Consider the following 22,477-nt stretch of genomic DNA (forward strand, 5'->3'; position numbering starts at 1 on the left):
TTGTGTCTGTTAGATTGCAGTGGCAGCGGGCACTGTCACTGGTTTGCAGCCAGCCACACTTGCTAAGGTGCTGCATGCACTTCTAACAAAAGACAACACAGCAAGCATATAATTGGTTGGTTGGTTGATTTAGGGGAGGGGACCAAACAACGAGGTCATTGGTCCCATTGGATTAGGGAAGGATGGAGAAGGAAATCAGCCACGCCCTTTCAAAGGAACCATCCCAGCATTTGCCTGAAGCAATTTAGGGAAGTCACCGAAAATCTAGATCAGGATGGCCAGAGTGGGGTTTGGACCATCATCCTCCCGAAGCATGTGATTAGCTGGAGGCTGGCACCTACCACTTGACTTAAATATATCTGTCTTCACAGTTGGTCAAAAGAGCAGAACACTGCCATCATGACATAATATCTGATGGAACACACTATTCTACCAGAATACCACTCCAAGAATGATGATCCAATTTGAATGAGGTAGCTCAAAGTAGTATCCTCATCTCAATTTTTCTCCATACAGTATTTGACAGAGACTAATGGAAGGAATTAATATTAGGATGTAATGACCTGTCAATTATGAGATCATTAGAGATGAAGCTTTAGCTAATACTGCGGAAAGCAATGCCTTAACCACTGAGGCACTCCGCTCTGAAATATTGGAAAAGAAATTAATGATACTTTTCTCAAAAGAAACTAGTGTGATTTAAGGAATAACTGAGTCTACCGAGACCAAATATCAGCTACAACCCGTGAAAATAATGATGTGGTGTGTGATGACATACTGCACACAGATATAATAGAACTGTTGGGCTGTAGAAAAATGCCATGGGCAAACACAAAATTCCTAAAAGTTTTCTTCAAGTTAAACTAGGACAGCATGCTGTATAGCAATCAGAATGAGAAACAGACAGAGTGATGATACTACAAATAATATGGCACACCTCAAAAGTTGCTGCTACTTCACTTCACTTGAGCAATAAGTCTGAATCATTAATTCAACAACACGATCTCACTTACGAGGGATCATAACATAATTCTAACAGCACAGCACAATGCCACAACAATGAGTAAAGGTTCCACAAGAACACTTATCAGCCCACTGACATGGCAGAGGAGCACCAAACGAAACCCTGAAAGCCACTGTTGCGACACCGAGGTGCGGCAAAGAATGCGGACGAGCCCATAAAATTAAGACAAAAGCGGTCATCCTTGGAAAGACATAATGGACCTGACTCAAAACAGACAGTAATAAATACTCAGGCTTCCAAGCCCACATACTATCCAGTTCCAGTGAACTAGCTATGATGTTGATCCCAAGATGCGCTGCCTACTATTCGTCAGATGACTTCTACCTTCAAGATTGCTGCCTGCATTGTCTACTGAACCCAGTAGCTGTGAGCTGCCAACATCTCACCCACTGGTGTGAAGTCTTCTGGATTTCTAGCTCCGCTTTGCTGAGAGCCAAACTGATGGTGTTTGGCACACTGTCAATCTATCACTGCATCCAGGAGGCTTGTTAAAGGCTGCTGCCCCTGACTTGCATCTGTGGGCAGACACAGTCATCCACGGTCTACCTCTACTGGAGAGGCATGTAATAACTCTGCACTCTCATCTACATCATTTACAGAGCTGCTGGAGGTTACTCAGACACACACTTTTGATGCCTGCGAGAAAGCCCTAGTAACACACAGTCTACAATCTGGTGGTCGACAGCACTATATAAGTTGCACCTGCCACCCACTACCCTACATATCATCACAGTATTATGAGAAAGCTGCCACAATGGGGGCAACAGCCTCCAATATCTTCTTAAGTCCATGAGCCAGTGTGTTGTTCTCTGTGTGCTGTGTTCGCAGCCTTCCTCACAGCTGCTGCAGAGAAAATGATTCCTCTGAAACAATAATCTACTAATAAATATATTTCTTGCTAATGTTATTTCATTAGCATACATGCTTGCATGTACTTCATACTCTGCTGTCCCACAACCATAAGGGTGTCAGCCCAGGCCTTTACAAACTGTCATTAGACGTGTTTACATCAGCTGCCACCATTGTACTGGAATCACATCTGCAGCATCGTCATTGTCGTCTGTCACCATCCAGACTTCCATCCTAGCTGCTGCAGTGCAGTGAGTATCTTTCTGCTGGCCTTTCCATTGGTGTTTATTTTGTGTGGCCACGTCAAATTGTACGGACTTTATTTCTGCACTCAAAGTAGCATTTGTTAAAACAGCAGGAACCTGCAGACTTGTCACTGTTTAGAGGAAATACCAGGGATGTGTATTTAATGCCAATGAGATGCAAATTTTGTAATTTATCAGGGCATTAGTTGCCATGCACTAGGTTAGTACCAGTTACAGACAGTTTGGTCATTTAACGTAACAGTCTTCTGAATAATGTTGGGCAATGATCTGGCATAGGAACTAAATTACTTCATTGCCGTGTGAATCAATTTGTACTGTTTGTAATGGGTACTGTATTTTGTTGTGAGTAAGGCTCATCACACACTGTATTAAGTATAGGGTAGTGACAGTCACGCACAGCCACGCAGACAGAATATTAAGTTGTAATAAGTGTATAATAATAGCGTATTTGTGTGCCTGCATCACTGTTTTGTGTTGTTCTCTTTTGTTGGTTTTCGATTAATTTTTAACACTTCATCCATGCTGCACTCCATTCTATTTCTATGAAATTGGGTGAAATCCAGTGCCAGCTACTCTGAAGGATATACAGAGAATTTTTTATCAGCAGCCGTAACTTGTTTACAGGACAGAAATCCAGAGCAACTCGTGAGCACTATGAGTATCGTTAAAACAGTGAATACACGTAATATAGCTCTAAAGGAGAAAAGGGTAGAGAAGGGAGATAAAAAATGGGATCATTTGTGAGAGGAAAATGCTGATGGTGTTAGCCCATCAGTAAAACAACCTGTCATTATTAAGTGGCACAAATTATGATTGAAAAATGCTCCTCGGAGACTAGACAATACAAACACGCATCAGGAATTAGAAGTTGAGGAAGTTCCTGTACGTTTACTTGCAACACAAAACACTAACATTGTGAAAGTAACAGAGAGTAATGTAAAATTATCAGCCCCAATACCATGCAAAAGTGCAAAGTCTGAAGTATCTGTAAAATCGAACAAAGAAAGTTAGCTGGCTGGTTTGTTTGTTTGCAACATGCTCCATTACAACTTTTTCCGTAATGCTATATGTATGTAGAGTGAGTGAGTTTGAGTGTGTAAAGTAATGTTTGTGTTGTATGATCTACATCTACATCTACATCCATACTCCGCAAGCCACCTGACGGTGTGTGGTGGAGGATACCTTGGGTACCTCTATGGGTTCTCCCTTCTATTCCAGTCTCGTATTGTTCGTGGAAAGAAGGATTGTCGGTATGCTTCTTTGTGGGCTCTAATCTCTGATTTTATCCTCATGGTCTCTTCGCGAGATATATGTAGGAGGGAGCAATATACTGCTTGACTCCTCGGTGAAGGTATGTTCTCGAAACTTTAACAAAAGCCCGTACCGAGCGACTGAGTGTCTCTCTTGCAGTGTCTTCCACTGGAGTGTATCTATCACCTCCGTAACGCTTTCGCGATTACTAAATGATCCTGTAACAAAGCGCGCTGCTCTCCGTTGGATCTTCTCTATCTCTTCTATCAATCCTAACTGGTACAGATCCCACACTGCTGAGCAGTATTCAAGCAGTGGGTAAACAAGCGTACTGTAACCTACTTCCTTTGTTTTTGGATTGCATTTCCTTAGGATTCTTCCAATGAATCTCAGTCTGGCATCTGCTTTACCAACGATCAACTTTATATGATCATTCCATTTTAAATCACTCCTAATGCGTACTCCCAGATAATTTATGGAATTAACTGCTTCCAGTTACTGACCTGCTATTTTGTAGCTAAATGATAAGGGATCTATTTTTCTATGTATTCGGAGCACATTACACTTGTCTGCATTGAGACTCAATTGCCATTCCCTGCACCATGCGTCAATTCGCTGCAGATCCTCCTGCATTTCAGTACAATTTTTCATTGTTACAACCTCTCGATACACCACAGCATCATCTGCAAAAAGCCTCAGTGAACTTCCGATGTCATCCACAAGGTCGTTTATGTATATTGTGAATAGCAACGGTCCTATGACACTCCCCTGCGGCACACCTGAAATCATTCTTACTTCGGAAGACTTCTCTCCATTGAGAATGACATGCTGTGTTCTGTTATCTAGGAACTCTTCAATCCAATCACACAATTGGTCTGATAGTCCATATGCTCTTACTTTGTTCATTAAATGACTGTGGGGAAACACCTTGCGGAAGTCAAGAAACACGGCATCTACCTGTGAACCCGTGTCTATGGCCCTCTGAGCCTCGTGGACGAATAACGCGAGCTGGGTTTCACACGACTGTCTTTCTCGAAACCCATGCTGATTCCTACAGGGTAGATTTCTAGTCTCCAGAAAAGTCATTATACTCGAACATAATACGTGTTCCAAATTTCTACAACTGATCGACGTTAGAGATATAGGTCTCTAGTTCTGCACATCTGTTCGACGTCCCTTCTTGAAAACGGGGATGACCTGTGCCCTTTTCCAATCCTTTGGAACGCTATGCTCTTCTGGAGACCTACGGTACACCACTGCAAGAAGGGGGGCCAAGTTCCTTCGTGTACGCTGTGTAAAATCGAACTGGTATCGCATCAGGTCCAGCGGCCTTTCCTCTTTTGAGCAATTTTAATTGTTTCTCTATCCCTCTGTCATCTATTTCGATATCTACCATTTTGTCATCTGTACGACAATCTAGAGAAGGAACTACAGTGCAGTCTTCCTACACAGCTTTGGAAAAAGACATTTAGTATTTCGGCCTTTAGTCTGTCATCCTCTGTTTCAGTACCATTTTGGTCACAGAGTATCTGGACATTTTGTTTTGATCCATCTACCGCTTTGACATTAGACCAAAATTTCTTAGGATTTTCTGTCAAGTCAGTACATAGAACTTTACTTTCAAATTCATTGAACGCCTCTTGCATAGCCCTCCTCACACTACATTTCGCTTCGCATAATTTTTGTTTGTCTGCAAGGCTTTGGCTATGTTTATGTTTGCTGTGAAGTTCCCTTTGCTTCCGCAGCAGCTTTCTAACTCTGTTGTTGTACCACGGTGGCTCTTTTCCATCTCTTACCATCTTGCTTGGCACATACTCATCTAACGCATATTGTACGATGGTTTTGAACTTTGTCCACTGATCCTCAACACTATCTGTACTTGTGACAAAACTTTTGTGTTGAGCCGTCAGGTACTCTGTAATCTGCTTTCTGTCACTTTTGCTAAACAGAAAAATCTTCCTACCTTTTTTAATATTTCTATTTACAGCTGAAATCATCGATGCATTAACCGCTTTATGATCGCTGATTCCCTGTTCTGCATTAACTGTTCCAAATAGTTCGGGTGTGTGTCACCAGAAGGTCTAATATGTTATCGCCACAAGTCGGTTTTCTGTTTAAATGCTCAAGGTAGTTTTCAGATAAAGCACTTAAAAAAATTTCACTGGATTCTTTGTCCCTGCCACCCATTATGAACGTTTGAGTCTCACAGTCTATATCCGGCAAATTAAAATCTCCACCCAGAACTATAACATGGTGGGGAAATCTACTCGAAATATTTTCCAAATTATCCTTCAGGTGCTCAGCCACAGCAGCTGCTGAGCCAGGGGGCCTATAGAGACACCCAATTACCATGTCTAAGCCTGTTTTAACCGTGACCTTCACCCAAATTATTTCACATTTCGGATTTCCGTCAATTTCCTTTGATACTATTTTACTTCTTATCGCTATAAACACACCTCCCCCTTCAGTGTCCAGCCTGTCTCTGCGGTATACATTCCAAACTGAGTTTGGAATTTCATTACTGTTTACATCTGGTTTCACAGCCAACTTTCCGTCCCTAGTACTATGTGGGCATTGTGACCGTTTATTAATGAGAGCAGTTCTGGGACCTTTCTAGACGCTCCTCCAGTTTACTATTACCACATTAATATTGTCATTCCCTGTTGCGTTTTGCCTACTGCTACCTTGTCGCGTCTCTGGAGGCGTCTTGTCGGGCCTAGGGAGGGAATTCTCTAACCTAAAAAACCCACATGTACAGTCCACACGTACTCTGCTACCCTTGTAGCCGCTTCCTGCGTGTAGTGCACGCCTGACCTATTCAGGAGGACCCTACATTTCTCCACCCAATAGCGGAGGTCGAGAAATTTTCACCCCAGATTCCACCCCTCGAGCGACGCTTTCTGCCTTCACCAACCCCGCCAGCCGCCTGTGTGAACTGAGGATGACCTCTGAACCCAGACGGCAGGAGTCACTGGTGCCGACATGAGCAACAATTTGCAATCGGGTGCACCCAGTGCTCTATCACCGCCGGCAGGGCCTCCTCCACAACTCGGATGAGACCCCCGGCAAGCAGACAGAGTGAACACTGGCATTCTTCCCCAACCTTTCCGCTATTTCCCTAAGGGGCTCCATCAACCACCTAACATTAGAGCTCCCAATCACTAATAAACGCCTCTCCCCGTGAGGCTGCTCGGACCTTGCTGAAGGAGCGGCCACATGTCCACTCACAGGCAGAGCGGGCGATGCCACACGGCCAGCCTCCACATTGACACTCCGCCTTGTGCGCCGCGAACGCCGCTGAACCCACCACTCCCCTTGGGGAGAGGGTGGCCCAACCGCGCCCGGTACCTGCGAAGATGTCTCGACAACAGGGACAGTGGGTGAAGCATGTAACACCTGGGGTGTACCATGCAACGAACCAGACTCCCCACTGCCGCTATACTCCGAGGCAGCAGCCTGAAGACGGCTGACCGCGGCCATCAACACGTTCAGTTGTTCGCGAACAGTGGCCAGCTCCTCCTGTGTCCGTACACAGCAGTCACACATCCTATCCATCCTAACAAGGGAACCTCCCCATCACACCCCCCTCAGATTTAGTTATAAGTTGGCACAGTGGATAGGCCTTGATAAACTGAACACAGATCAACTGAGAAAACAGGAAGAAGTTGTGTGGAACTGTGAAAAAATAAGCAAAATATACAAACTGAGTAGTCCACGGGTCGTATAGGCAACATCATGGTCGATATCAGCGTAGGAGCGTCGTGGTCCCGTGGTAGCGTGAGCAGCAGTGGAACGAGAGGTACGTGGTTCAAGTCTTCCCTCGAGTGAAAATTTTGTTTTCTTTATTTTTGCATAGTTATTATCTGTCCGTTCGTTCATTCACGTCTTTGTTCACTGTAATAAGTTTAGTGTCTGTGTTTTGCGACCGCATCGCAAAACCGTGCGATTAGTAGACGAAAGGACGTGCCTCTTCAATGGGAACCGAAATCATTTGATCGCAAGGTCATCGGTCAACAGATTCCTCCACAGGAAAACATATCTGATATATTCTATACGACACTGGTGACGGCATGTGCGTCGCATGACAGGAATATGTTGTCAACCCACCTAACTTGTACACTTGGCAAAGGGGTAAAAAGATTTGTCTACCTTGCCCGAATTAGGTTTTCTTGTGGATGTGATAATCACTCCCAAAAAAGTGATGAAAACATAAAGAGTTTTTCACATAAACTGAAAATAAAAAATTAAACTTTTCACTCTAAGGAAGATTTGAACCGAGGACCTTTCATTCCGCAGCTGCTCACGTTACCACGAGACCACGGCGCATATGCACTCCCAGGGTCCCAGACGTTGCTTATCTTGCCATGAACTACTCAGTTTGTATATTTTGTTTATTTTTTCACAGTTCCACACAACTTCTTCCTGTTTTCTCAATTGATCTGTTTTCAGTTTTTCAAGGCCTATCCACTGTGCCAACTTACAACTAAATCTGAGGGGGGTGCGATGGGGAGGTTCCCTTGTAAGAAATCAATTTACTGTAGAGAGTTAATCAACTTTTAAGTAGACTGCTAATTCACTAAAGGCGGCTGATTGTTGACTAAACTGTGGTAGCTAGACACTTTCTTGTAGAAAACAATGAAAATAGCACTACCTGTCTCTGAACTGTATTGAAAACAAACACTAGCACTACTGGCACCATGGTTCACAAAGGGACTCACTCTGACTATTCAAAACAAACACGAAATCTATGGAACACTATTACTAGCACTCGACAATGATGGTGAGAGAAGGGAGTGGGTGGAATCCAGTGTCAGCACATAGCCTGCTCATCACAAATAGCACCAAGGGGGCCACTAAGCTTAACATCCCCATCCAACATATCAATCACCATAAACGTCACGTGCCCTCAATTCATGAGACATTGAAAAGAGATTTGGTATTTAAACCAGGACATTGGCGCAAAGTCTGGCCATCAGGAACTTTACATCACCACCTCTCCTCCCCTTGCCGGGCAAAAATTGGCAGTGACAATATTTCCCACCACCAGGATTTTAACTGGCTTACCCGCAGGTCGACCACGACTGCACAAGCGTGTGTTAACAACCTCAGCCACGGAGGTGGGTGAACAACACAAGTGTGTGCTGTACGGAAGAAAATGGATGTGGAGCAACATGGGTGATAATGATTTAGGTGCAGTACTATCTATGCCACTGGATGGTGATGGTTTTGAGGCCATGAAACCTGAGCAGATGTACAACGAAGTATATGTGACACTGTTTTTTTGCATCATGCAGAATAGACTGCAGATGGTGATTTCAATCTCGATACTATGGAGAATGCACAAGACCCTATTAGCTGTGTTGCAACTGTTGTGGATAATGAAGTTGTACAGACGTATTTATCTCTGAAGGATGCAGATTCGTCACCACTTCGGCATTACACAACCTTCTCCAAAGAACAGAGGGAGCAAGAGGAGGAAAATGCTTGTGAGAATAATGACCAAATCAACCAGAATGAATCCTTTCAGGAATGTGTGCCTGAAGATAAAGGTAAATTTTACAATAATTACAATGTTATGGATAATGAGGATACAAAAAGATTGTGTAATTGTTCACAGAAACACAGTCAAACTCGAAGAGACACTATTTCAGCCAAAGAAGACAATTGTATGTATACATCGTTGCAAGGGTCTTCTATCATGGAAGCAGAACCACCTAAACTGCGTACTGCGCCAATGAGAGTCAATGCACACAAAGTGCCGAAGAGCACAAGGATGTTGGCTGTAAAATGAAAAGGTACAAGAAAACATGACATTGCAAAGCATAATCAATCTGTAAGCAACTGTAGAATAACAGGTGTAACCAGAGCTACTAACCATTATGTTGTAAGTGGTGGTGATGTGAGTAGTAGTTGTGTAAGCATAGATTTAAGGATGCGTGTTTTGAGAAAATATAAGAGAAACTCTTGTTTTAAAGTCAAAGTTCCAGCTGTAGTACCAAAAATGTGGGTTAAAAAAGCACATGATTATCATCTTTGTGGAACATGAGAAGTAAACAGCATTAAAAGAACAAAAACGTGTAACATAAAATTAAGTTGTGAACTTTTGTTAGTATATAAGGATTCAACAAAGACAATATAGGATTAAGAAACAAAGCAAAGATTTTGTGAATAAAATTTTGCAAACATTTGATAACAACAAATTGTGCAGAGTGTTGTTATCCCTGTAACAGCCACTGACAGAAAAAGAATTCCTAGACCAATAATGAGTTGTGCGGGATAAACAAAAGTTTTCGCCAGTCACATATGAGTGGGCTAGCAGCACCACTATGAGGATGCAAATCAGGTTTGCTTTAAATATGCATCAGCATTAGTCACTTTTGAGATCGGACATAGCGAGTTGTTAGACAAGACTGCCTTTAAGATGACCAAAATGCCATTACCAACAGCTCACCAAGTTTGAACTAGGTTGTGTAATAGGGCTACAAGAAGCTGGATGTTCCTCCTGTGATACTGTAGAAAGACTTGTGAGGAATGTTACCACTGTACACAATTGCTGGTAGGAGTGGTCACGGGAAGGTTTGGTCGCAAGAAGACAGCTCCAGATGGCCATGTGACACTACAAAAAGGGAAGACTGCCTCAGTGCCAATGATGGCCATGTGTTGGTTAAGAGGCTGCCACGTGAGTGTCAGCAACAAAGCTGTATGCATACTAGAACACTGGACCTACGCCTGGAGTTATGGTCTGTGATGCAATATCTTATGACAGTGGAACACCTTCTCAGTAATCCCATGCACCCTGACTGCAAATATGTATGTCAGTCTGGTGATTCGATCTGCTGTGCTACCATTCATGAACAGCATTTCAGGGGATATTTTTCAACAAGATAATGTTCACCCACATACAGCTGTTGTAATCCAACACGCTCTACAGGGTATCAAGATGTTGACTTGGCCTGCTCAGCACCAGATCTGTCTCCAGTTGAGCACATATGGATCATCACCAGACAACTCCAGCATCATCCACAACCAGCATTAACCATTCCTGTATTGACCGACCAAGTGCAACAAACATGGAACTCCACCCACACACTGACATCCAGCACCTGTATGACACAATGCATGCACATTTGCACGCCTGCATTCAACATTCTGGCGATTACTCTGGTTATTTATGTACAAGCACTTCACAATTGCAATGGCTTTTCTCCCACTGATATTAACCTGTGAACTTGCAACTTAGAATAATGAATTTCTGAAATTCCATTACTCAATATCAATTATTTCTGTATGTTGAGATTTTTTCCCCCCATCAGGGTAAATGTCATGAAACTGTTCCACAGCCAAACTAAGGAACAATTTGGGATTTTGGGCCACAGAAAGATATCACTGGCAAATGCCAAAATTTTCTTAAAATTTTCTCCAGCCAGTGCTAAGCCAAGTTAAACCAGGCCAGAATGCTGTATAGCAATCAGAATGACAAAAAAGGCAGAAAGCCAATATTGCAAATAATATGGCACATCCTGGAAATGGTTGCCTTATCTTGTTCAAGCAGTAAGTCTCAATCGTTATTTCAGCAATATGACATCACAGAGGAAGAGCCATAAAGTCACTGTGACAGCACAGAACAATGTTGCAAGAACAAGTAAAGTTTCCACAAGAACATCTATCAGGCCACTGACATGGCACAGAAGCACCAAGCTGAAGCCCTAATTGCCACTGTTCAGACAATTCCAACTTGAGGCTGACCCTGTGACACGCTGCCTGGTCTACCAAACTTGGTTGCTGTGAGCTGGCAACATCTCATCAACTGATGCAATGCCTTCGGTATTTCTTCCAGCTTGCTCAGAGCTGAACTGATTATTTTTGCGCACTGTCAACCTGTCACTGTATTGGGCAGACACACTAAAGACTGCTGCCCCTGACTTGCATCTGCACTACCATCTACATCAAATGCAGAGCTGCTAGAGTTTACTCGGGCACACCCCTTCAATGTCCACAAGATTGCCCTAGTAAAAAGCAGACTATAATTTGTGGTTGACACCACTGTAAAAACTGCACTTGCCACTTACTATCCTACATGACATAGTATTATTATATGAGGTGCCGCTATTAAGACAACGGCCTCAAGAATCTGCTGAAGGGTACAAGTCAGTGCGTTCTACTCTGGATGCTGTGTTCACAGCCTCCCATACTGCTGTTGTGGAGAAGATGATTCAATTGTAACAATGAACTCTAATAAATGTATTTCTTGCTAATGTTAAGTCATTAGCACACAGTGTGTCAACTGGCCTTCAACACACACTCCATGCTTCGCTTTCCTGCAACTGTCACAGTCTCAGTCCAGGCCCTTTTAGAAAACTAATAATATCTACGGAATGTAAGTTGTAATGTTACACTGATATGTAGCTTACCCTGAGGTTTAGGTTAGGTTGGGCGGTGACATGTCTGGTTGAGATTTAGCAAACAATGGTGTCAAACTGATGTTTTGTTTAGACCAAGGTCTAGATTGGGCTGAAAGTTGACAGTTTGGTAGTGAGCTAGTGATGCCAATAAATGTGCTGCTATGAGAAAAAACTATAAATCTTATTATGGCAAATATTCTACACATATTGGATTTTCAAGGATGTAGGGCTTGAACAAAGGACCTTTGCCTTTTTGTGGGCAAGTGCTCTAGCAACTGAGCTCTTTAAACAGCACTCATGATCTGTCTTCGCAGATCCACTTCTGCCAGTACCTCTCTCCTACCTTCCGATCTTCACACAAGTGTTCCTGCTTACTTAGCGGGGCTATCACTCATGGAAGGAACAATATTGCAGAGGAATGGCTTAGCTACAGTCTATGGGATTGTTTTGAAAACAAATTTTTACTCTGCGGCAGAGTGTGCAATGATCTGATACTTCCTGGCTGATAAAAACTGTGCCAGACCAGGGCTCAAACTTACATATCTTGTTTCTCATGGGTAACTGTTCTACCAACTGAGCTATCCAAGTATGACTCGTGATCTGCCATCACAGCTTACTCAGCAAAATCCTTCTTTCCAGGACTGCTAGTCCCATAAGGTATGCAGGAGAACTTCCATGAAGTTTGGAAAGTAGGACAACGGTACTGACAGAAGTAAAGCTGTAGGGGCAATTTGTGTGTCCAACTTTTACAGCTTAGTTGGTACAGCACTAGCCCACAAAGGTCAAAGATCCTACATTCAAGTTATGGTCTGGCACACAGTTTTAATCTGCCAGAAAGTTTCAAATCATTGCAGATTCCGCTGCAAACTAAAAATTCATTCTGATAACTGTTATTCTTGTTCTACTGTTCAGGAGGCAGCAGGCTGCCACCAGAGAAATACTACATTACTGGGCTGCTGGCGCAAGTTGTTGCCACATAATTTTTTAGTTGCTGTTAGTCTTTTCTTTTTTTCCCCGACAGTCAATGTAATTACCTGCACATCATAACAGTTGACAAACATTTTATGTCATCTAGTGCACATACACAAGAAACAATACCAACCATCTTTTTGTCAAGGCAAAAGAACAGCACTCACTGTAAAAAAAGGAAATGCCAACAATCTAAACTGCATTAAAATCTAGGACTTTTCCACCTAAAGGAAATACTTGGTATTTCTCATTTGGCTATAGAGACAGCCCATGAAAGTTTCTCCTTCTCCACTTAAGGTGGGTAGGATGTCAAATGGGCCGACTTGGAGCAGGAGAGGCACCACTGAACATTTTAATTTCCACTGTCTATACTTTTACAAATAAATTCATAAAACTTTATCAGCATGACCAGGAAGGATTCAGAATTCACACTCCTAGCAGTGGATGTTTGAAAACATGATTTTTTTTTACATGTGAAATTGCTTCATTTTTTCCACTTACTAATGGCAGCATTTGTTGCTGTACATACATTTTTCTTCATAAGTACGAGAGATTCTCCGATGAATTTTGCACAGCATACAAACCATACTTAAAGGTGTATGAAACTCTCGAATTTTCCAAACCTATTAAAAACTGTGGTAAAAATTGAGGTAATTAACTATAAAATTTGTGTTTTTTCTAAACATGAAGTTTAAAATAAAACAGTTCATTCGTTTTTTCATAAATTAAATAAATTCTAGAGTTTCATACACCTGTGAGTATGGTGTGTATGCTGTGCAAAATTCAGCGAAGAATCTCTCTAACTTATGAAGAAAAGTGTACCTATAGCAACAAATGCAGCCATTAGTAAGTGAAAAAATGATGAAATTTCGCACGTAAAAAAATTTATTTTGTTATGTTTTCGAACTTCCACTGCAATGGGCGTGAATCCTGAATCCTTCCTGGTGATGCTGACAAAGTTTGATGAATTTATTTGTAAAAGTATAGACACTGGAAATTAAAATGTTGAGTGATGCCTCTCCTGCTCCGAGTCGACCCGTTTCACGTCCTACCGCCCTTAAGTTCCTTTACTATGTACCCAATCAAAGTGAAAACATGCAGAAAAGTTCATCATTCTAGAATAGGGCCTTTTTTGGCATAGTCCATATCAATACAGGCAGGCTAGGAAAAAACCTTACCTTCACAGTTTCAAATGTTATTGAATGTAGCATATGATAAAATGAAGGACTAAGTAAGGAACACTATGTATTTGTTTTCTCCAAAAAATTTCTTCTCCGAGATACAGCCCTCCAAAGATGACATTGTGTATACCATTTTGAAGATGTGAATTTTGGAAAAAATTTTAAAATGCTGTATCTCTGGAACAGTTCTAGGTTTTTTTTAAGGTAATTGCTTTATGATTACAAAGAAATCCTCCCTTTGGACTTATCTGTCAAAGTTCTTTTGCTATAGCCTTCTGAACCTTTTTTATAATTTATGGAAAAAAGTTTCTTCAAAAATGCCACTCCGTAAAATTGATTTTTTTCTGTTGGTTAGTACCATAGTTCTACATTCCCTGAAAAGGAGAGCTTCCACTTTAAGGAAGAACAGGTTATATAAACAATTGAATTTTTTGTTATACATTAAACCTGTTTTATTACATCATCACATAATAGGCTCATAAAAATCAAAACCTAGCCTTATTTAACATAACTTTAGTTTTGAAAGATGAGTGAGAAACTCATTTTTCAAGCATTTTAAATGGTTCCAAAATGTATGTAAAAGGTACAAAGACTTAAAGGTTTCAATTTATACGACTTATGTCCACTCTGTTTTGTACAGAAATTAGCCAGTCAATCAACTAAAAATGTGTTCCACTGCTTCAGTATCTTCCTTTGATATAGCGTGATGCCTTCCTGTCGCACCAATAGGGACTGGAGCACTTACAATCTTCAAAAACATTGTGAACAGGAAGGAAGCACTGATGGCGTTGTTGCTGTCCTTCAGATGGAAACCCATATCCTGCACCTGGTCCATGTGGTAGCACAAAGTTCACTACAATTTTGTTTAACTCGTACCTGGTGTCTATAATATCTACAATCCACCAGTACACACACACACCTTCTCAAGTTGTGCATCTGAGTATTATCCTGTTGTTTCTGAGGTGCTGACTGAACGAACGAAATTTCTTCTTTCTTGCTCTTTAAAGTGCATGCAATGTGAGTTGGCCCATACTTTGAGTTCAAAAATACGTCTTCTGAATTCCTTTCACAGGAGTAGTTTGTTTGGACCATTCTTTTTTCTGCTCACAAAATTCTTCGATTTCCACTTTAGACAAAAGAATGAGGGCTGTGTATATGTAAGATTTCATGACTCTCGTAAAATCCTCAGCATTCTGAATCACAGCTGTATTTGGTCTGGAAAGATCATGTTTTGTAGCATGGTGCTTCAGCAGGCCTCTTACACCATCACAAAGCTCCTTCCCGTGACCATTTGCACTGTATACCCAGTCAGTTGGCATAAGCGACTTACTCGATTCAAACAGCTGGTAACAATGTTTAAAATGACTAGGACCATCATCAGAAATAGCGATGATCTTCTCGGCCCGTGTTTGCAGTTTAATTTTTCACATTGCTAGCAAAGCATGTGCTGAGGCATGTGCTGAGTCATGTCCTGTGTCATCACTTATAACTGCAACACTTGTGGTCTTGTTCTGAAAATATGTCACTCCTGTAAAAATTAAAACGTGGTCGTTACTCCCATGATACCCTTGTACTTTTTGAGGGAGAATTACAGACCAGTTCTCAGGAAAATCACAGAGAAGTACTACACATAGTTCTTCAACGTGGTGGTTCTTCAATTTCTTCAGATGCTGGTGTGTTACTGCTTTCATCGACCATTTGCTGCGTTCATCAATGAAACTGTCAAATAAGCAGTTTCTGCAGAGTTATCTGCTATGTCTTCCAGGCCAAGTGTCTGTAAAGACAGTCCTCCCTTTCCAGGGCAGTCACCACATTCTTGAAACAGACAAGTCTCTCACTTTACGTCACAGACTACTAATGACTTCACATGCCCAACCAAGAGTCATATGTCACGTGCTCCAGTTAAGTTCTTCAAAGTTACCACAAACAGTTCAAAATTTGCACAGTACACACAGACAGACATTTCTAAGTGGGTGTGGAACTACTACCCACTTAGGTCACAGTGCATAAAATTTTGATCTTTCAATATGTGAAGTTGTATAGTTGCTTTCATAAATTGCACAAGCTTCTTTAATACTGCAAGTCATGTACCTCTCCACTTTCACAACTTTTTGAGCTTCAACTGTTACAGTTATAGTGTCTTTTGTTGGCACTCTGGCGAGAAGAGTCTCATATCTTCAGATAAAATGACTGCACTGTTTGAACTTGAGCTGCTGCTACAGGATGACCATAATAGGGATTTGGTCTTCCAAAGACTCCTTTTCCAGACATCACATTTCTTGATTTGTCTACCATGCACTTTGAAGCTGATGGGATGTGGTTCAAAATTGTTTTCTTCAAAAATGTCTCCAGAATAACAGTTAAAACCTGCACCTTTTCACTGTAGGATGCAGACTATTCAACAGCTGAATTGATATTTGTGAAAAATTCCTGGCAAGAGGTGCAAGAGTGCTTTGGTTCATTTTCTTGAGAAGATGGAATTACTACTTTGAAGAGTGTGGTCAGGTTTCCTGTAGTGTATTCAGCCATAGCTTTAGTAATTTCTCTGCACTTTCTTGATACATAGAGCTTATGACTCGACTTCACTGACCACGGTTTCTTAACAGGACTAACACCTAGCTCTGTAGCTGACTGATTCAGGGTATTTAATTCTTCCTCTACTGATGCAAAATCTGCATTGTCTGCATCATGGGAGGCTTCACGTTGTTCAGATACTATCATTGTTGTTATTCTGTCAAAACAATTAGAACACAAAAAACTGTCACTGGAAATGTCTTCACTCTGAAACAGGGTCTTCAAACTGAACAAAGTCTTTTTTGTCTGTCTTCTAAATCACTCTTTTATGGATATGCAAATACTTGGCAAACTTCACTCTCCTGTGGCCCCAGTCAGAAGGCATTTCAAACAGTCCTTTTCACAAAATACACTGCAACTGTGTCAATTGACAAATTCCTCACGAAAACACAGAACTTACTGGATGGTCTCATTTCTTAAATGCCTCTTCAGTACACAAATTAGCACTGAACAACTAAAATACAGAAACCTGCAACGAACAACCACGACAAAGAAACTGACAAGAAACTACAATGAAGTAAGAAATATCTGCAACAATGAAAGTGGAAAGAAATAACTGCAACAAAGAAAGTGATAAGAAATAACTACAACAAAGAAAGTGATAAGAAATAAATACAAAAAGTAAAATAGAAATAACTACAAAATGGAAAATAGAAATAAAAATTGTAACAAAGAAATTAGTACGAAACAACTTCAGTGAAGACACATTACCCAGCTCTCCTGTACAAAGAATATAGTACTACATGGTACTAATCCACAGAAAAATGTCTAACTTTTCGGGATTGCTGTAAATTATAAAAGAAATCCGAAAGGCGACAGTAAAAGAACTCTGACAGATATGTCCAAGCAGAGAATACCATTGTAGTCATAAAGCAATTCTCTCTCAAATAGAAAAACAAAATATCTAAATATCTAGAATTGTTACATAGACACAGCATTTTAAAAAAATTTCCGAAATTTGCATCTTCAAAATGGTGTTCGCAGTGTTATCTTTGGAGGCCTGTATCTCGGGGCAGGAATTTTTTTGGAGAAAAAAAAAGTGTGTTTCTTTCTTACTCCTGAATTTTAACATGTGCTAAATTCAATAACATCCAAGCCTATGAAGGTAACCCCCCCCCCCCCCCCCTGCCTGAAGTGATACAGATTATGCCTTTTGTGATATTCAAATAATGTTAACCTCCTCTGAGTGACGCTCAACATAAACTGAAAAATTCTAATATCTTATTTCATCCACAGCAACGTTGTGCAGACATTGTCAAATATGGCTGATTATTGCACCTGGCGATTTATGTGCTACTAAATCTACATGCACACTCACCACATGTGTGATCCAAAGGTGTTCTCTCTGTTCACCTTAGGTACCCATAAAGAAAAAAGGTCAAGAAAAACAGAAGGACAGGACAGTAAATCATAGTGAAATGCTTTGATAATATGGCTTACATTTCGGTACTGAGTGTAGAAATTAAATCAGTGTTACATTACATACCCGTAAAAGGCAAAACATGATCTACAATAGGGATTAACCTGATCTCAAGAGCATGACCACATGCAGTTGAGATGCAGTTTGACAACATGTAACAAATCACTATAAGAGTGAAACAAGTAGTTGAAAACACGTAAGAAGTTTTAGTAACACTTTGTTGGCTTAGCATATGGAAAGAGCTCCCAAACTCTCAAATTATTGTGGAGTCAGAATGTCACATGTGGATATGGTGTGCTGACGTGCAAGATGGCCCAAGTGTGGTACAATTTTCGTGTCAATGGAAGCGTCCGATTCCACCTGTCCGCTTTGACGCATGATGAAAGGGTGTTGTGGTGAGACGTCATTACGGCATGGAGTTTGAGTTGGTTGTGTTTGTAGATGTTATCTTGTTGTGTTTGATGGCGCCGTGTGTGTGTGTGTGTGTGTGTGTGTGTGTGTTTTTTTTTCTGTTGTATTTAGGTTGTCCCCTCCCTAAAACCCCCCCATTCCACATGGTTGTCCCGTTAATTTGATTGTATTTTTGGAGTGATATGTTATTGTCTTATTTAGGCCTATACATATTTTCGTGTTTTTTGCTGTGTGTATGCAGTGATATAATAGGAGACGCTAGGATATCATTGGAGATGCTTAGAATAGGCATTTCCACCATATTGATGACGTCATGGGTCAAAGCCAACAGGTGGAATCAGACACTTCCATAATTCCCAATTCTCCATGAACATATAAGTTAATATTTAGGCTACATAAATAATTGAGAAGTCAATCCATTGTTAGTTGCAATTTACATTTGGGAGTATCTACACCACATCACTGCCATCGTTATCATCTCCCAACATTTCAACTCTGCTGCTGGAGCCTACTTCCTGGAGCAAGTTGGTCGCACTGCGAAACCATACCAGGATGAAGACTTCAGAATTTGAACAGAAATATTGAACGAAGTGGCCTATATTCCAAATTTGACCTCACTTTACACTTTATGCCAATCTCTCTGTGTGTAATAGCTGGGATTATTGAAACTACCAGTATTGCTTGTCTGCTTTGACACATGACACTATACAGTGACTGAGTGGTACCAATGTTCTCTCAAGGCCATCACAGTGAAAAATAAACTGAATATGAAGAATGTGGCATGATACTGTGGTCTCGTCACTAATAGAAATGGAATATAAGCGGCCACCAAATTAGTCATACATCACCTCAACTGAATCTACAAATGCTCTCCAAAAACTTACTGAAAATAAAGATTTTTCTGCTATTCAACTCTTTCTGCCACACAGAATGAGTCCTTTAACATGGACATCATACAGGAAACACAACAATTTCACTTGAGCCTACTGAACTGGGAAATACGGAAGCGTCCGATCCCGCCCGTCTGCTTTGACCCATGACGTCACAAATATGGCGGAAATGACCATAAACCATGATTCCAATATGGCGCATATAAAGTCGTTACATACACATTATGAGGACGAAAATACATCGAAAAACACACACACAGGTTCCCAAAAAGCCTAATGACACTAACGGGACAAGCGCGGGAAATAGGAGGTTTTTGGGTGGGAACAAATTAAATATATACAAATTTAAACATCCACCCCCATACAAAACGGTGAAAAAACCGACATCACAAAACTCCCCAAATACCACTAAACACGGGCGTACCCAGCAAGGGGCGTGGGTGGGGGGGAGGGGGGGGGGGGCAACTGCCCCTCACCAGAAGATATTTGCAGTTTTTTACTAGATTACTGGCATGTTTTCTCGCATTGTACAAGTGCATTCTCGTATTTAAAATGTTTATTAAAAGCAGTTTTTCACTGGTTTACGGTTTTATTTAATAAGAAGTGCTGTATGTTGTCTCGAGTCCTAATTTCCTGACCTGCCCCCCCCCCCCCCCCCCCCGCAGTTCAGATCCTGGGTACGCCCTTGCCACTAAACACAATATCATCTGGACTCTGACACTTCCCTTGACCTATACAGCTCAACAGCAGCTCCCGATCCCATAAATTAGGACCTAACACTTCCCTTGACCTATATAGCTCGAAAACATCTGATAGCAATACCAAGAGTCACAGCCACACATTGGGATCGAACACTTCCTATGACCTGTTAGCCTTACGACATCTCCACATACAGCCGTCCATGGCCCGAGACGCCGGAACTTTAAGCAAGCCTCATTTCTTCACGACATCTTGAATACTTCACGACTTCATCCAAAAATCCGAATAGTTGAAGAAATTTTATTAGAGACAATGCACTGTCCCTCATCATAGCCAACAACCAAAAACTGTTCACCCTATTAGTCATATCCATACCTACCAAAGACATAAAAAAAGCAATTTACCAAAATTCATACATGACGCCACACTCGCAAACTAAACCAAAAACATCACCTAACACCACCAGAGAGCACCACCGATCGCATCAAAACGACACCTACAAACACGCCACTCTTACAAACTAAATTCCACGCCATCGTTACGTCACACACAACAACAGCCTTATGTCACGGGTGGGATCAGACGCTTCGGTCGACCCCTGAACGGTAAATATTACCTATCTTGCGAGTGATACTTATTCTAGAGTTATGAAGAAGCTTACTTCAAACCTTACATTTATCTCACCACACTAACAGACCAATGATATCATGAGCACGGGGAAGATAAATATCACCAAATAAAAAGGATGACATCACTAACAACATGAAAATGTTAGCAGAACAGACAATCAGCTAACAGGATCTCCACAGAGGATTAGGGAGTTTTGGATTAGGATGTTCTTGTTATTAATGCCTTGAATCACAAACATTTGAAAAAAGAAGACCACAGTGGAAAGGTAACTATAGAATATGCATTACACAGATAAAAAAATTGTCATCACACATTGATTGGCTCACGAATCTACAAGCAAAATGTCATCTTGAACTGAACCTACACGTCAAGGAACCCTTAAGATCAGTCTATCACCACAACCAGCATAAAAAAAGAAACTGCAAACCAGAATGGCACAACTTTTAGTAAAATTGCCATCTCCACTTGATACAGTATACAATACAATCTAAAGCTGCTACCCACAATAACTAAATGACATGTTGTAAACCAACATGAACACCATACAATCCAACAATATAACATGTCCCACTTCGAAAAATACATCAATGTCTTGAACCATACATTAGACGCGTTGTTTCAGTGTCAACATCTGCAGGTACAACATGGTTGCAGCAAAGCAAGTTATTTTACACAAATAATCGTATACTAGCAATTCAGAGGTGCACTTGGAAACCATATTTACGTGTACATACCTTTTATAGGTTTTTCTTATACCTTACTACTTCATGCAATCACACTCAGCTAAGATTTAAATAGTCGTGAAAAGTTTCCTATATACGTATTCCTAAAGTGCCAATCAAAAACAGAAAGGCAGTAATGAAACAACTCGCATACCAACTACATTTTAATGACGCTAACGGAAAATCAGACTATATAGTCGAGGTACAAAACATTTTATTAAATGAAATATAAGTACATGAAAATATCCAGTACAGAATAAAATCCATATTCTGATTCTCCTAACACTAAGGCATACTTCAGGGCACGAACTAAGGAGTTTTACGTCCATTCTTAAGATTATAGTTCAGGCAATGATACTTCAAAAGATCGTGTGTATCTGAGCCCCACAAGTGCTCAATGCATATTTTTATAGGCAACTTACGTAATAAACATATATACTACTATCTGAATAACGCTGTAGTAACTAAAACAAATACGTGTTCTTGGTGTCAACGACATGCTCACTGAGATGACAAAAAACGAATGATATACAAAATCGACCACATACTTAAAAGATGGAAAAATGTAAATTCAAACAATTATCTTACTGTATGGAACGTAAATGCGTGGCATTTTCCTCCCGTAAATTTCAGTTTCTGCAGCTTCTCTTCTCACAACACCGCGAAACAAAGAAGTATCTAGTATGGACGCTTCATACAGATTCAAATTATTGCCGGCTGCATGCATATATCTCTGGAACCGCTATCAAGCTTTTTCATATTAATAACTAGGGTGTGGAATATAAATATAGAATGGTACATGTCCAACATTATCATAAATGCATTCATACATTTCCCAGTACGAAAATATTGTCTATGAGTTCTATCTATAAATATTGTTAACATAGTCTTAAACGTCACAGAACAGTAAATTTTGCATTACAGGCAATGTCTCTATAGGCCCGTTCACACGCAACGATCTGTCTGCGCAAAAGTCTACGCACAACACATCTGCGCAGACAGATCGTTGCGTGTGGACATAAGATTTGCGCCAAACTGAGGTGTGTGCAAACCTGGAAGTTGGAGTTGGAGGTTTGAGCGAAACCTGTCAATTCTGTGGGTTCAAACCACATCTGCGCAGACAAGTTGGAGCGTGTGGACAGGAGATCGCCGCAAATCTGGCGCGAAACAGCTTTTTGATCAGTCTAGT

General features: G+C 41.0%; 1 protein-coding gene across 3 annotated transcripts in view; it reads right to left on the bottom strand.

The window, feature by feature from the left end:
* LOC124721879 (kelch-like protein 5) overlaps positions 1-22,010 on the bottom strand; it is a 325,469-nt gene extending 303,459 nt beyond the window's left edge. For 2 of the 3 annotated variants that reach the window (XM_047247029.1, XM_047247028.1), the window contains exon 1: positions 21,877-22,009. Coding sequence is in view for 1 of the 3 variants with exons in the window: in XM_047247027.1 (XP_047102983.1) it covers positions 21,877-21,901 (25 nt within the window). In the remaining 2 variants the exon portion in view is untranslated. Of the gene's footprint in view, positions 1-21,876 lie in introns of all 3 variants that reach the window. The other variant, XM_047247027.1, reaches the window with a different exon arrangement.
* Positions 22,011-22,477: the final 467 nt, after the last annotated feature.

Source organism: Schistocerca piceifrons, chromosome X (genome assembly GCF_021461385.2).
Source record: "Schistocerca piceifrons isolate TAMUIC-IGC-003096 chromosome X, iqSchPice1.1, whole genome shotgun sequence".
Lineage (NCBI taxonomy): Eukaryota > Metazoa > Arthropoda > Insecta > Orthoptera > Acrididae > Schistocerca > Schistocerca piceifrons.